This window comes from Perognathus longimembris, chromosome 28 (genome assembly GCF_023159225.1).
Source record: "Perognathus longimembris pacificus isolate PPM17 chromosome 28, ASM2315922v1, whole genome shotgun sequence".
NCBI classification, from domain to species: domain Eukaryota; kingdom Metazoa; phylum Chordata; class Mammalia; order Rodentia; family Heteromyidae; genus Perognathus; species Perognathus longimembris.
This window is the reverse complement of record NC_063188.1, coordinates 53,805,868-53,819,947: the sequence shown is the minus strand read 5'-3', so window position 1 is coordinate 53,819,947 and position 14,080 is coordinate 53,805,868. Positions and strand designations below refer to the sequence as shown.

Here is a 14,080-nt window from a genome sequence, read left to right as displayed (position 1 = left end):
GTCACACATTTGATTTTTCTTCTTTAGAATTATCACCTGTGCTATGAGCATGAAACGCTATGTGGAAGCTAACATTTCTCAGAAGTCCCATACGACTATCAAGTACTTCATGAAAATGTGGAGCAGTGTTAGTGACACACTGATCTTCCTCTTCCTTGGCATTTCTACCATTGGAAATAGTCATGAATGGAATTGGCCCTACATTTGTTTCACTGTCATTTTCTGTCTGATATGGAGAGCATTAGGTATGGCACTTGCTGTTGTATACATAAAACTATGCCAACTGAACGTGGGGTTGTATTAGAATCTAGAAATTTAAACTTCCAGTGTAATATACTTTGTATATATCCATTTATATAGAGAGTATTTAATATAAAGATTTAAAGACAGGTTCTGGAAGTAATAAGACTTGAATTCAAATCCTCCTGTCATTCTTAAGCATATTGATCTGGGAAAGTTATACAATCACTCTAGGCCTTTGCTTCCTCAATGGGAAGATGAGAGTGAAGCTGATCTTGGTGACATCTTCCAGATATTGTGAGAATTAAGTGAGATAATCCAGTCAAGGAGCTCAGTAAAGAGCCTGGTTTAACATAAATTCTCAGTGAATATCTTTACTGTTATTAGAACCACTGCTCCCACTTTGGATACTACTTGTGCTACAAATATTAGTATAATATAGATGAATATGACAAAAATACACACTCTCCTAGTGTTACAAAGAATTTCTACCCAACACTACTGCTTATTGTGAGATTAGAGCAGAACTTGTACTTCTTATAGAGGATTTTTCCCTCCCTGCCTCACCTGAGCTTACAAAAGAGTAAAATTCAACACTGCCTTTGACTTCATTTTTCCAACTTCCTGTCTTTACACACATGGTGATTCCTTAGTAATATCTACATTGGTGTTACTTGAGGGACTGACTACACCTTGGAGAATACTGGCTCCTGCAGAAGGAGTATGTGTACCATCTGTGTCTTTTACTCAAACCCTGGAAGAGGTTGAGTGACATCTGGTTTCCCCATGACACACCTGCTATATGATTATTCTGGCTTCAGCTAAACTTTTCCCAATCCAACCATGACATTAAAAAAATCCCAGTCACGTTGAAGGGAAATATATAGAGTGGAGTTTTGTCCAGAAAGCATCACACATCCTTTGCCACATAAAATGAGCTGTCTTTTTATTTTTTGTCTATTTTATAGTATGCGTAGGAATTGAGTTGATAGTTTATTATCTTTTCTTGACATTTATAGCTGTACCACCACAAAGGAAGGATTATCACTGTAGATTTTTCAGTAGAAGCTGTGAAATTTATTTTCACAACAGTGAGAGGCACATTAGGAAAGTTGCTTAGTGTTTTAGTGATGAATAGTTAGGCTAGGTTGTACTTTATTATCCATTAAACAGTGTTGAGCTTACACATTAATAGTGACACTATCTGCTGAATGCCATATGGGTTTACAGAAGGCTACTTATAGCTATTCTGAGCTTACAGGAAAAAAAAACAGGTTATAAAATTTCTCATTTAAATATTTAAAAATAAAGTTGAATACAATATCTATGTTGTGTTCTTATGCTACCAAAAGTACTAATAGATAAGGAAAAATACCAAAGATAATTGAGAATATTTTCTACAAGATGTTAACATCTACTAAGTGCAAACACTAAATATTGGCACTTCTATAGATGGGCATATATGTAATTTTCTGTGAAAAATCAGGAGACAAAACAGATTGCTTCCAATAGTGTCTTATTTCTGAACATTATCTTCTATCTATCTATCTATCTATCTATCTATCTATCTATCTATCTATCTATCTATCTATCATCTCATGGCCTGTAGTACAAGGGCAGAATAGCAGAAATCTGGATTTTAATTAGGATAATTAAGATATGGTATAATTTTGCCTTTGGACATTAACCATATTAAGTCTTTTTATTTTTACCAGTCTTGAGGACTGAACTAAGGGCCTGGGTGCTGTCACTGAGCACTTTTACTCAAGGCTGTTACTCTACCACTGTAAGCCAAAGCTCTGTTTCCATTTTTCTTGTGATAAATTGAATAGGAGTTTCATGTACTTTCTTGCCTGGGCTGGCTTTGAACCATGATCCCTAGATCTCAGCCTCTTGAGTAGCTAGGATTACAGGCATGAGCCACCAGTGCTAGGCTAAATCACATTTTTTTTGCAAACTATTAAACATTTTAATCAGTTGATACTTAGGAACATTTTCATTATTTTTTTAGTATAGGGATCTACATAAGATCAGCTTTTTAAAAGTCAAAAGTCTAGATTTTGTCAACTAGTATCTGATTAGCAGAAACAACTTGAAGAAACAGTTTTTTTAAAAGTTAATGTAAAAGTGTGGGATATTGAGAGAATTTTGCTTTTATTAGTTTTTATTTAAATCAGTAGATTCTTCATTCTGAAAAATGGAGACAATAAATAAATAAAATTAATAGTCCTTCAGACAAAGGGGCCTACTAGCACATATATGATGGAAGTACCAAAGCAAAGGAGAAGAAAAAGAACAGAATAAGCATTTGCAGTTGCTGTGCAGTAGCTGAAAGCTTTCCAAACATGATGAAAAGCATTCACATATATATCCATGAAACTCCATAAGTTCCACATCAATAAATGTTTTAACACCTTTAAATTGCAATTAAATATTTTAAAATTAGGTAAGATTGACCAAGGTATAGAAAGATCCCACATTCATTTCTTGTGAGTCTAAGTTGTCAGTTGGATAACTTATTTCAGCTCAAATTTAGGGTAAAATATCTAAGCCTAAGACATCCTATGAAGTGCCTGTGGATTATTTTTATGGTCTTGAAGTAAATCATTTGATATACCTATATACTATCATATTTAAGATGCACTGAACATTGAGAGGAGTTGAAAAAGTAGCCTGTAACTTGAATAGAGTGTAACCCACCACTAGAGGGCGATATTATCTGTGGGAGAAAGATTTAAGTACTGCTTTTCAAACTGTGTGGGTATATAACGTACTAAATCTATGGTTAAAGCTAGATATTAAGTCATATGTGAGTAACAAAGAATCAGCTGATAATTTCACAACTTAGACCCAAGGGTACAGGAGGAAAGCAACTTTTCCTCAAATCTCAGGAAGTCTTGCAAAGTTCACATTCTCTAGCTTTAGTTCACTAGTTTTCATCAGCTCAATAGCATTTACAAGACAGAAAACAACAGTTCCTTTTATTTCTGGTGGAGATTACCTTTTGCTGAATATCTTAGACAATCTACATGTCTAGTGAAGGAAATTGCACTCTTTCATTCTAAACGAACTAAGAACAGTCAAAATTAAAAACAATCAAAACATATTACAAAAGTGTAACTATTCAGGGTAGGTTCCCTGAAAGCAACTTTATGAAATAAGTTTTCTATTTTTGATTAGTTTGGGATTTTAAACATTCATTTTAAATCCTTACAATTTCAATCTGGTTTAGCACTAAGGCATTATAAGATATTATAACGCTTTTGTAATGTTTTCCTTTATGTTGACTAGTTAGATCCCCTCTTCTTTTTACTGGAACTTTTTAGGAGTTCTTGTGCTCACTTTCTTCGTGAACAAATACCACGTGAATACAGTCACCAGAAAAGACCAGTTTATTATAGCCTATGGAGGACTGAGAGGAGCAATCTGTTTCTCCCTTGTTTTCCTGCTCCCTGAGTTTTGCAGAAAGAAGCTCTTCATTGCTGCAACTACAGTTGTTATTTTCTTTACTGTTTTTGTGCAGGTAAGCAAATCACTGAAACAGTGTGATTTGGTCTGCTCAATGGACTGTTTTTCTTCTGTTTACCCAGTTGTATTTATCTTTCAGTGAACATATATTAATTGTGCCAAATGAGTTTCATGGTGACATCAGATATATATGCATATATATAACTTGATCATATCTGTCCTCCATTATTCTCATATCTACCCTCCACCCCCTTCTCATTTCCCAATAGTGTCTCCCTTTATTGTCATATCTCCTTTTAAAATGTCTATGTTCTTCATATGAAAGAAGGCATGTTATATTTTTATTGCTTTTTGTCAAAGTCAGCCTGAACTGTGACCCTCTTGTTTGTGCTTTCCTTTGTCACCATAGTGACAGATGGGCATCACCCATGGTTGAGATGGACTTTTGTAAACTTTTATTAATAGACTGGCCACAAAGGTAATTCCCTGTTCTTTTCTTCCAAATAACTAAGATTATAGGCTTGAGGCACTAGACTTGGCTTTCCCTTTTTAAGAAATATGATTTTCTTGAGTGATCTCTGGCTAGCACTTCTAGTAATATGTTCTGTAAAAGTGATGAATGGCCATTTTTGTCTTACTCAAGAGCTTAGAAAAATTTCAAACTTGCCTTCTTTGGCAATGGTCTTTATTAAATGGTCCTTAAAACAATATTGAATTTTACCAATGTCCTTGGTGAGATGATAATATGGTTTTTGTCCATTATCTTGTTGGTGTCGTGTACTGCCTAGATTGATTTGTGTGTATTGACTTTCACTTTGATTGGAAAAATGAATGTCACCTGACCATAGTGCTATTGGATTTGGCATGCCTGAATTTTGTTGAAGACTTTTACAAATATTTTCATCTTTATGTGGCCATATAGAACATATTTGGAAGAATTTTTTGCTGTGGTTAATTCATTCTCACTACTTGTTATTGATCTGTTCAAGATTGATTTCTATTTGTTCATGACACTATCTTGATAAGATCTATGTGTCCATGAATATATCTATTTCTTTTAGGTTATCAACTTTGTTAGCATCTATTTCATTATAATTTCGAATCACCTTTTGTTTTTCTGTGGTGACAGGTCTCATTTTATTTGAGCACTCTCTCTCTTTCCTTTTCTTAGCCTAAGAATTTAGCTTTATTTGTCTTTTGAAAAAAATCAGTTGTTTCTTTGATGTTTGATTTTTGTCCTTTTTCATCTTTATCTTACATTTTTGCTTTGATCTTTTTCTTCTACTTTCATTCTTCTCTATTTATTTAAGATGAAAATATTTGAGATAAATTAATGGTATTTGAGATGTCGTTTTTTGTTGTTGGAGTTTATTTCTATAAACTTCCTTCTTTAGTACTGCTTTGGCTGTATCTCATAGGTTTGGGTATGATATGCCTCCAGTTTCACTGGTTTCAAGAAATTTATAATTTTTGCTGACTTCTTTGTTTCCTTGATTGTTCAGGGATACGTTGTTTAATTTCTATGTATTTGTAGAAATTCTAGAGCTTTCTTGTAGTTAGAAAAATATTCAACATGATTTTAAGTTTATTTTGATGGTGCTAGGGGTTTGAACTCAGGGCTTTATGTTTGCTAGAACTTCAGGCACCCCCCTAAACTCTTTTCACTGATTTTCTTTGATCCTGTAGTCATTTCTATTTTCTATTTCTGCACTGAATGATGTCCAAGTACAGGTTTACCTGTGATTCATTGCTGATGTGTTATCACTGTTTTATCACTAAAGAATAATCTAAGACCAAGTTTGTCTCAAATATGCTATTGCTGTATGAGTCAGAAAGAAACTGCACAGTATGTAGAAAAATTAGTCTGTTTCCATGAAACTCTCTCTTAGGCCACGGTACCTAGTTGCCTAAACCATGGTTTCTAGGCTTTGCTCAGATACCTCACTGTTCTCTCTGGATCTCTGAGGAATCATTATGGGTGGTCCATCCTCCAGCTCCCAGACCACAACTAGAGCCGTCAAACTATGTCACACTCTAAGTACACATTCAAGCAAAACCAGTTTAATACTGGGTTGTATCCAAGATCCACTCTTGTATGGGCTACCTGTTGCCAACATGGTCTTTCTGACCTAGAAATGTGGCAACAGGGCAGAGGTGGTGCTTGCCTGAATAGAAGACCAAGAATATAGAACCATGTGTCTTTGCCTGGCAGTGGAGCTTCTTTAGGGGCTCTGTCTACAACCAGGTCAGAAGATAAAAACTTTTAAGGTCTGCTCAGTGATAGGTTTTACCAGTTTAATAGTAATATCCAGAGTTCAATTTGTACTCATGGCCTGAGTTTGGACCGCATTGTTGAAGGCAATTCTTTGGTTTGCTTGAACTCTGGGCCTGAGTGCTGTCCCTGAGCTCTTCAGCTCAAGGCTAGTGCTCTATACCTTTGAGCTACAGTGCCACTTCTGGTTTTCTGGTGGTTATTTGGAAATAAGAGACTCATGGACTTTCCTAACCGGAGTGACTTCGAACTGTGATCCTCAGATCTCAGCCTCCTGAGGAGCTAGGATTGCAAGTATGAGCCACCGGTGCCTGATGCCCTGCCCTACAATGATAATAAACTGAGTAATTTCTGAGTTTCACAGAAGCAAAGATGGACTTTCAGTCTCTGAAGTGCACCAAGACCCATACCACAATGGATGATGATGCAAGCCAAAGCCTCAGTCCATCTCCTAGGGACTCATGGCCCTGTTTGGTGCTGAGGAAGTTCTGTGAGCCCTCTGCTAGTAATATCTCTACTGCTTGAGTTTGGAGGCCACATAATAGTATCTAGGTCAGCCAAGTTTATCTAAAATGATTTGACCCTTAGTCTCACTGTTGCAAGGATTTGTAGTCTCAGTGATGATGTGTGGCACGTATACTCCTGCAGGCACGTGCACATGCACACACACACACACTCACTCACACCACTCCTACTCCAAAACAGAATGATATGGAACAAAACTTGAATCTGTCTTTCTAGGGTACAGGGCTGTGCTTGGTGCGGGGGCCAGAGTAGAGACTCAGTTGTGAGCTCTGTCCTCTGTCTGAGCTCTGTGCTGAGTCTGGCCATAGTGGAGTTAGTGCTATGTCAAATCTAAGGCCTAAATTTAATTCCCTCTCTCTTTTTCTCAAAGTAGCTGTCTGTTCCTGTTGTGCTGTATTGATTAAAGTAGGCAGGGAGATAATATGTGTAACTCCTTCTTTCTTTTTTTCTCAATTGCATACATCTTTTCATTCTTCTTCAATTACAAGCAGACACTATGCTCTTTTATCTGAATTCCTTAGTTGTAGAGGAGATACTTTGATGTGTGAGTTGCTGTACAACGTGGTGTTTCTCTTTGAAGATAATTGCTAGAAGATCTTACTCAACCTCTGTCTTGGTCCAGATCTCCAATTTATCATATTTATCTCATTCATTCATTCATTCATTCATTCAGGTACTGGAGTTTGAACCCAGGATTTAATACTTGCTAGACTGGTACTCAACCTCTTGATCCAAACCTTCAGCCATTTAAATAATTACTTTGTGGATAAGCTTTTGTTTTTTTACTGAGAGGTAGCCTCTTATCTTGATTCGCTGTTCTATAGCCTGCAGGTATGCACCATTCTTTTTACTTCATTTTTGGAGATGGGGTCTTGCTAAGTTTTTTTTTTTTTATACTGGCTGGTCTCAAACCACAATCCTCCCAATTTCCCCATTGGAGTAACTAATATTACAGGAATGAGCCACTGTGCCAGGCCCCCAAATTTTCTTTAAACAAGACACTTCTTTTTGATATCTGAAGTGATTTTTTAGGTACTGAAAAATTTTAAGCGAGTTTAAGATTCAATGTTTATTTTCTTATTTTACAATTAATGGATTGCATTTTAAGAATCCAAAGTTAAAATTTGAATGCAAGTTTAATTGACTTTTACTTTAATGTAAATATCAGGTAGTAAAATTCTACCTAAAATTGCAAAATTCAGTCAGTATAAAGAATTCCAAACTTCAGAAATTCTTAATATCCCTGGTAGTAATTTATTTAGTTGTAAAACACTTAAAAAATTTCCTCCATGTATTCCATTGCCCTTCAGAGAGTTTATCATTTTATATTTAAAATTCCAATGTCACTTCAAATAATGATATTATGCATTTTAAAACACTGATCAAAGAATTTTAGTGGTGAGAAGATTAATTCCAGAGTCTAGAGAATTTTTCATGATATGTTACTGCCACCTAGTGGTGAACATACTTATAGGTTTCATCTGGTTTAAGATTTATGACCAATTAATTGGGGGTAGGGTGGGGGTGGGGGTTTCAGTGTTACATTCTGTTTAGTAATGACTGAGGAATTGTCATGATGTGCTTTAAGCAGATTAGTTCCAAGTCCCCCATCAAATATAACATGTTTTGGGGAAATTTGCTTATGTTTTCATTCAGGCATTCATTTTTTTTAATGCCCTTACTGTCTGGCCTTTAAAGTATATACATGTTATTGATTGATTACTCAGTAACCTTGTTTGTAGAGAAAGCATATAGTAACTGTATTTTAAGGTTCTGTATACCATAAAGTTAACAGTTATGTAAGTTGTAAAATACTCTGCCTTTTAAGATATTATGATTATTATTACCAAGTACACTCAAGAAACTTGCCTTCATAATGTATCTCCACACTTCACTGGCACTTAACTACAGTCAGAGTTATACTTTCACTGTTGCACTAAAGTAACTTTTTGCCTGTCTCCAGTGACCTCTATATTTTCAGGTTAGGACAGTTCATTTTCTTCTAATGCTATACAACTTTTTTTTTTATTTGCAGAGTTACATTCTGTGATATATTCCCATTTTCCAAAAATACCATCTGCTTTACTTTTCTTAGCAAATCCTCCAAGAGTTAGTTCTCTGAGAATTTTTGAGTCTTTTTTTGTAAGCAAATTCTCCTCTACTGAAGCTCAAAATGGTAGGATTCTCCAGAATTAGGCCCTAACATGCCAGTCTCCTTTTTTGTCAGGCATATATTCATTTATATGGCTTCAAATACAATATAAACTCTGATGATTCACAGATGTTTGTTGCTGGTCCATACATTAACTCTGAAGTCCAGATATGTACTTTCAACAATTGAAACATTGGATATTACCAAAAAACAGCATAGCTATTATATCTGCGTGAGAAACATCTGATCCTCATCTACTCCTTCTTTCTCAGTATAGGACGCTGACATTCATCAACTAGAGCCACACATGTTGGATGTAACTTTGGTTCTTTTCTTTTTCTCACATTTCCAAGTCTGTGGGTTGTAACACCAATGTGTATCTTCTTGAAAAACTGAATGCTGCGGTGCATGCCTGTAATTGCAGCTAATCAGGAGGCACACCCCAAGAGGACTACAGTTTGAGATCAACCTTAGGCAAAATATTAGCTCTCATCCTAACACATAAACTAGAAGTCTTAGCTATGATGGTGGCATAGAGAGGAGGGTAATGTCTGAGGCCTGCCCTGTACATGAACATGAGAAACAGGTAAAGCAAAAATGGGTTAGGAATTTAGCTCAATTAGTAGTGTTACACACTTTTTAATTTGAGTCTCTAAGTTGAAGCTCTGTGTCCAAACCTCCACCAAGAAAGATGTGAGTGTTTCTTCAATTCATGTGTTTAGGTTAAAATTTTAACTATACAGATTATATTAATAGTATATTTAATAATATATTTAATTAGTACTCTATTTGATTGTTTAATTTTACTATATTTAAAAATTGTTAGCTGGGTGCCAGTGACTTACACATATATGTAACTACTAAGGTGGCTGAGATCTGAGGATTTCAGATCGAAGCCAGCCTGGGCAGGAAAGTTCATGAGACACTTTTCTCCAATTAACCACCAAAAAGCCAGGAGTGGAGCTGTGGCTCAAGTGATAGAGCACTAGATTTGAGCACAGGAATGTAGAGACAGTGCCCAGGCCTTGAGTTCAAGCCTCAAGATCAGCACCAAAAAACTTTTTAAAAACACATCTGGAATCTTAAGAATGTTTAAGGATACAGTACAATGTTGTTATCTATTGCTGGTCCAGATGCCTTTTAATATTTATTTCTCTTGATCTTTTTTCAATTTATGATCCTAGCCCTTGACACTTCTGACTGTACTCTATGGTGCCAAGTTTGGTCATATTAATGCAAACAAATAGGCTTTCTCTTTCTCACCATGCTAATTTCATTTATCATACTTTCCTCTAAGTTTTTCTACTTTGTCAACTTTTGGAGAGGTCCTCCTCCTCCTCCTCCACCACCTCTACCATTGCCTCCACCCATTATGATGCCACTACCTCTTCCTCCTTCTCCTCCTCCTTCTCCTCTTCTTTCCTCGTTTATTTGGGTACCATATGTTTTTTTAAATTATAGCATTGTAATTTTTATCTTGGAAATAAAGTGTAATGTGTAATGTTTGTAGCATCAACTTACTTTCTTTTTTAACAAGTTTTTAAATAAGTTTAATAAAAATTAACAAGGAAAAAATAAACAATTTTAATAATAATAATCATCTTACTTTCTTAAGATTGCTTTGACTGAGTTTTTGTTATTATGTTTAAGATTCGTGTTTTTTCTTTATTTCTGTAAAATAGAGAAAAAAGTTGTTGATAGGAATTGTATTAAAACTATAGACTGAGCCATATGAACAGTATTACATCTTTCAATCCACAAACACGTCGGGGCCTCTCTGGGACCCCTCTCCCCACTTCTCCAGGGGAGATGTCTGAATTCGAACTAAGAAAGAACCTTTGGCTTTGTCCCCCGCCTGCAGAAGGCAAAACGTGCTCTCATGGATTGTGCTAAGTTGAGGAGAAATGCCGAGGGCCCCCTTCCTGGTCCCCTTACATGTGGACCGGCGGCGGAGAGAGAGACATCGGGGAGGTGATTCGATGGTCCATGTGCCTCAGCCGCGCAGAGGGCAGGCAGAAGAATTTATTATGACAAAGGTGGAAGGGAAGGACTTGGGGTGACTGACTGATTGGCTGACTGGACTGCCCATCAGGTGATGTCATGAAACTTCCTCTGTGGGCGGTGATTACAGCCCCCCAAGAGCTGGGTCTCTGTAGAAGTCCCCACCATGATGGCACGCACGTGTTCGCCCCCCAGGGGTGGGGGCCTCTCTTCCTGTTACAGGTGGAAGGGGAGGGGACAGGCTAAAGCCAGCTGTGGCCTCTTAAAGGCGCAGCTGTTCCCAACACAAACATAGGCTGTTTTCCCACTTGTCTGTGCAATAGAAGTTCCTTTAACCATTGTTACAAAGTATTCACAATGTCAGGGTTCACCTTCATGGTTCAGTTTGTTCTTTAGTATCTCATTTCTTTTTATGCTCTTGTAAATGGAACTCTTTGTTTATTTTCTATTTTAGATAGTTGTTAGTGTACAAATTTACAAACTGATATTCGTGTGTGTTTGTTTTGAGTCTTCCAGATATGCATGTTAAATGTAGCCATGTGGAATTTTTATTGATGTTGTTCTAAATGGTCATAATTCCTTCATGTTTTTGGCTTCTGAATTTGGGGTTCTTTGGTCATATACCATTTTATCCATTCTCGTTTCAGTTGGATTATGGTTTCTTCCTTCTTTTTGCTCTTACAAATGATGCTTCCTTGAACTTTCTTTTGAGTTCATCCTTAAATGTCATCTTTCATTCTGATTATTGAAATCTGAGTGAAAGCCACTGGCATCTCTTTCCAAAACTGGCTTACTTTCATCTCTTGGTAAATATGGTTTCCTATAGTCCTTTAATTATAGTTTCATCAAACACTTAACTTCCTCCTAGGTGTTCCCAGAGCATTCTGTGTAAGTAAATCCCCCAATCCCTTCTACCTAAATCACTGTACACTGACATTTTCTCCACATGTATATGTACATGTATTAACATGTGTCTACCTGTTATCTATATATCTGGCTTGTATTGTGCATTCATGCATGCATGCATGTATGTATCTATGTATCTATCTACCTATTTTAACTGTTTTTATTCTCTTCTTCACAATGTGCTGTTTCCTTTATTATTAAATCCCTGAATACAAAATATATATGTATTGTTTCTTAGCATTTATCACAGTGCTTGGATCTAATGAAATGTGCAATTAACATTTGTGAAATAAGCAAATATTTAGTTAAATTATATTAAAATATATTATTAGTGCTTATCATAGGAAACTTATAGAATACTTGTGTGTGTATGCCTGTGTGTGTGTCTTTATGTGTGTGTAATATCTTTGATTTCATAAATCCTCCATTTAACTAGATTTTCTAGGTACTCCAGATATTCAATTGTATGAGCTAAATTTTTATTGGCTATAGTTTACTTCTTCAACAGAAGAGAGAATAACTATCAAATCCATAAAGTTGGTTGTAATATAGAGATGTAACTGAGTCTTGTTGCTCTGATATCTTTGTTTCTTAGGAGGTATGTTTAGGAGGTAGACTTAGATGAATTAAGTTAGTGAAGATGGAGAGTAGTAGGGATAAGTTTTAGAAGGCAATTATGAGGTCAGACTTTTAAACAACTAGGTCATTAGGCAGAACTGCTTACATTGGAAAGCATTTTACCTATGATAAGTGTGATGAAAAGAATTAGATTATATCCCATGAAAGCATTATATGCTAAATTCTGCCAAGCCAGCCGGCAGTGAAAAGGGAATCCTGAATGAGGCGGGGGGGTCGGGGGCGAGGATTAAAGAAAAGGAAAAATACAAGATAAGAGAAAAAAGACAAGAGGCAAAGATGGGGTATGGGAGGTCTGTATCTCGAGATTGTAACTCAAGACTGCAGCCCGGGTTATTCTTATCTTCCAGCTTATATGCAGTTTGACAACCAGGAAATAGCATAGGATTAACTAAGGTTTAAGAAAACAGGAAGGCCCTGAAATTGGTAAACAACAACAGGAAGTAAAACAAGATACGGTTGAATGGTTTACATAAAACAGACTCTTGTGGACATAATAAAACATCTCAGGATTAGTACTGTCCTTCAAGTAAACCATGTCCATGCAAGTCTTTTAGATAACAACATAGCCAGAGGTTAGGATGAACTTTGTTGTTGGCTCCCTAAGCCATGACCTAGCACGCCCTTGAGAGTAAGCCAGAAGTCAGGGTGAATTTTGCTGTTGGCTCCCGACATTTCCCCCATCTTTGTTTAAAGAAGCGAACCCACCTGTCTTAGGTTGGGGGGGTTGCCCAGCCTGCCTTACCCATCCTGGGGATCTTCTTCAGAGCAAAGCTGAAGGCCCTGTCTTATGTCGGTCAAGCTGGCCCCGCCCTCAAACCCGTCTCTCGCTGCGGTTCCTCTCAGGGGGAAAATTCATTCACTTGGAGCTTGACCTCATGCAGCTGACTGGCTAAACTCATGAAAGAGTTTTGCAATATGCATACAATGCAAGGAAGGCATAGGAAAGCCATCAGCAAAAGTATCCCTGGGCCGAGCAATGTCATTAGCAGCCCCTTAACATTAGTCAAGGAAGGGATATACTGTTGAAGTTGTTCAAACCGTTTTTTTGCTGTTTTTGCCACTTCAGAGTCCAGAGGCGGAGCTTGTTCTAGTCCTGCTATTTGCCTATGGAGTTGAGAGAGATCTAAGGACAAATTATTATGGTGCCAAATACCATTTAGATGTGCTACAACCTGTTCCCAAGGATAGCTCGACCCATTGTATTTATGGAGGGTCACACAAATAAAGTCAAACCCAGCAAGACAGTGCACCCACTGAAAAGTTTGTAAAGCACTGATTTGTTCTCCCAGAGACAACACAGATTCATACAATGCATCTAATTTTTGTTCTACCTTATCATCAATCCTACCTTGAAAGTGCAGGGCTTGCGTAGTATTATGAGCAAGCTGATTAACATGATGAGCTGTCTGCACACTTTGTGTTAAAGCCACAGTATCTGCTGCAGCAGAGGCAGCTAAGGAAATAAAGGCTACAATGCCTGCTGTCAATAGCCCTAAAAATTGGCTAGGGCGCATGAGTTCTTTTAAATGTTTTTACACTTGAATATCTGTTTCTTCATACGAAGCTTCAGATATGTTCACAGGAAACATGACAAATGGAGGCTGCTTAATAACAATTACAGAATCAGTAAGACCACTATACAAGCAATTTGTAAAAGAACAGTTAGTACAAGTAACATTGAAATACATGGCTCCTATAGAAATATTAAAAGGTCCATAGATAAGGGCATAAGGAGGTGTGACACAACTCATAAATTTTTTAAAGAAGAAGAAGTGGGCCAGGAAATATTATTTAGGGCAGCCACTAACATCCAGACATGACGTTGAGGGTATCCATTCATCCACCACAGATCTGGGTTGTACTTGTTGGTGAGATTG

At 36.8% G+C, this 14,080-nt stretch overlaps 1 protein-coding gene across 1 annotated transcript in view; it reads left to right on the top strand.

The window, feature by feature from the left end:
- LOC125343043 (sodium/hydrogen exchanger 2-like) overlaps positions 1–14,080 on the top strand; it is a 69,608-nt gene that overhangs the window by 21,257 nt on the left and 34,271 nt on the right. The window contains exons 4-5 of the mRNA XM_048335356.1: positions 28–245; positions 3,567–3,763. Coding sequence (XP_048191313.1) covers positions 28–245; positions 3,567–3,763 — 415 coding nt within the window. The remainder of the gene's footprint in view (positions 1–27; positions 246–3,566; positions 3,764–14,080) is intronic.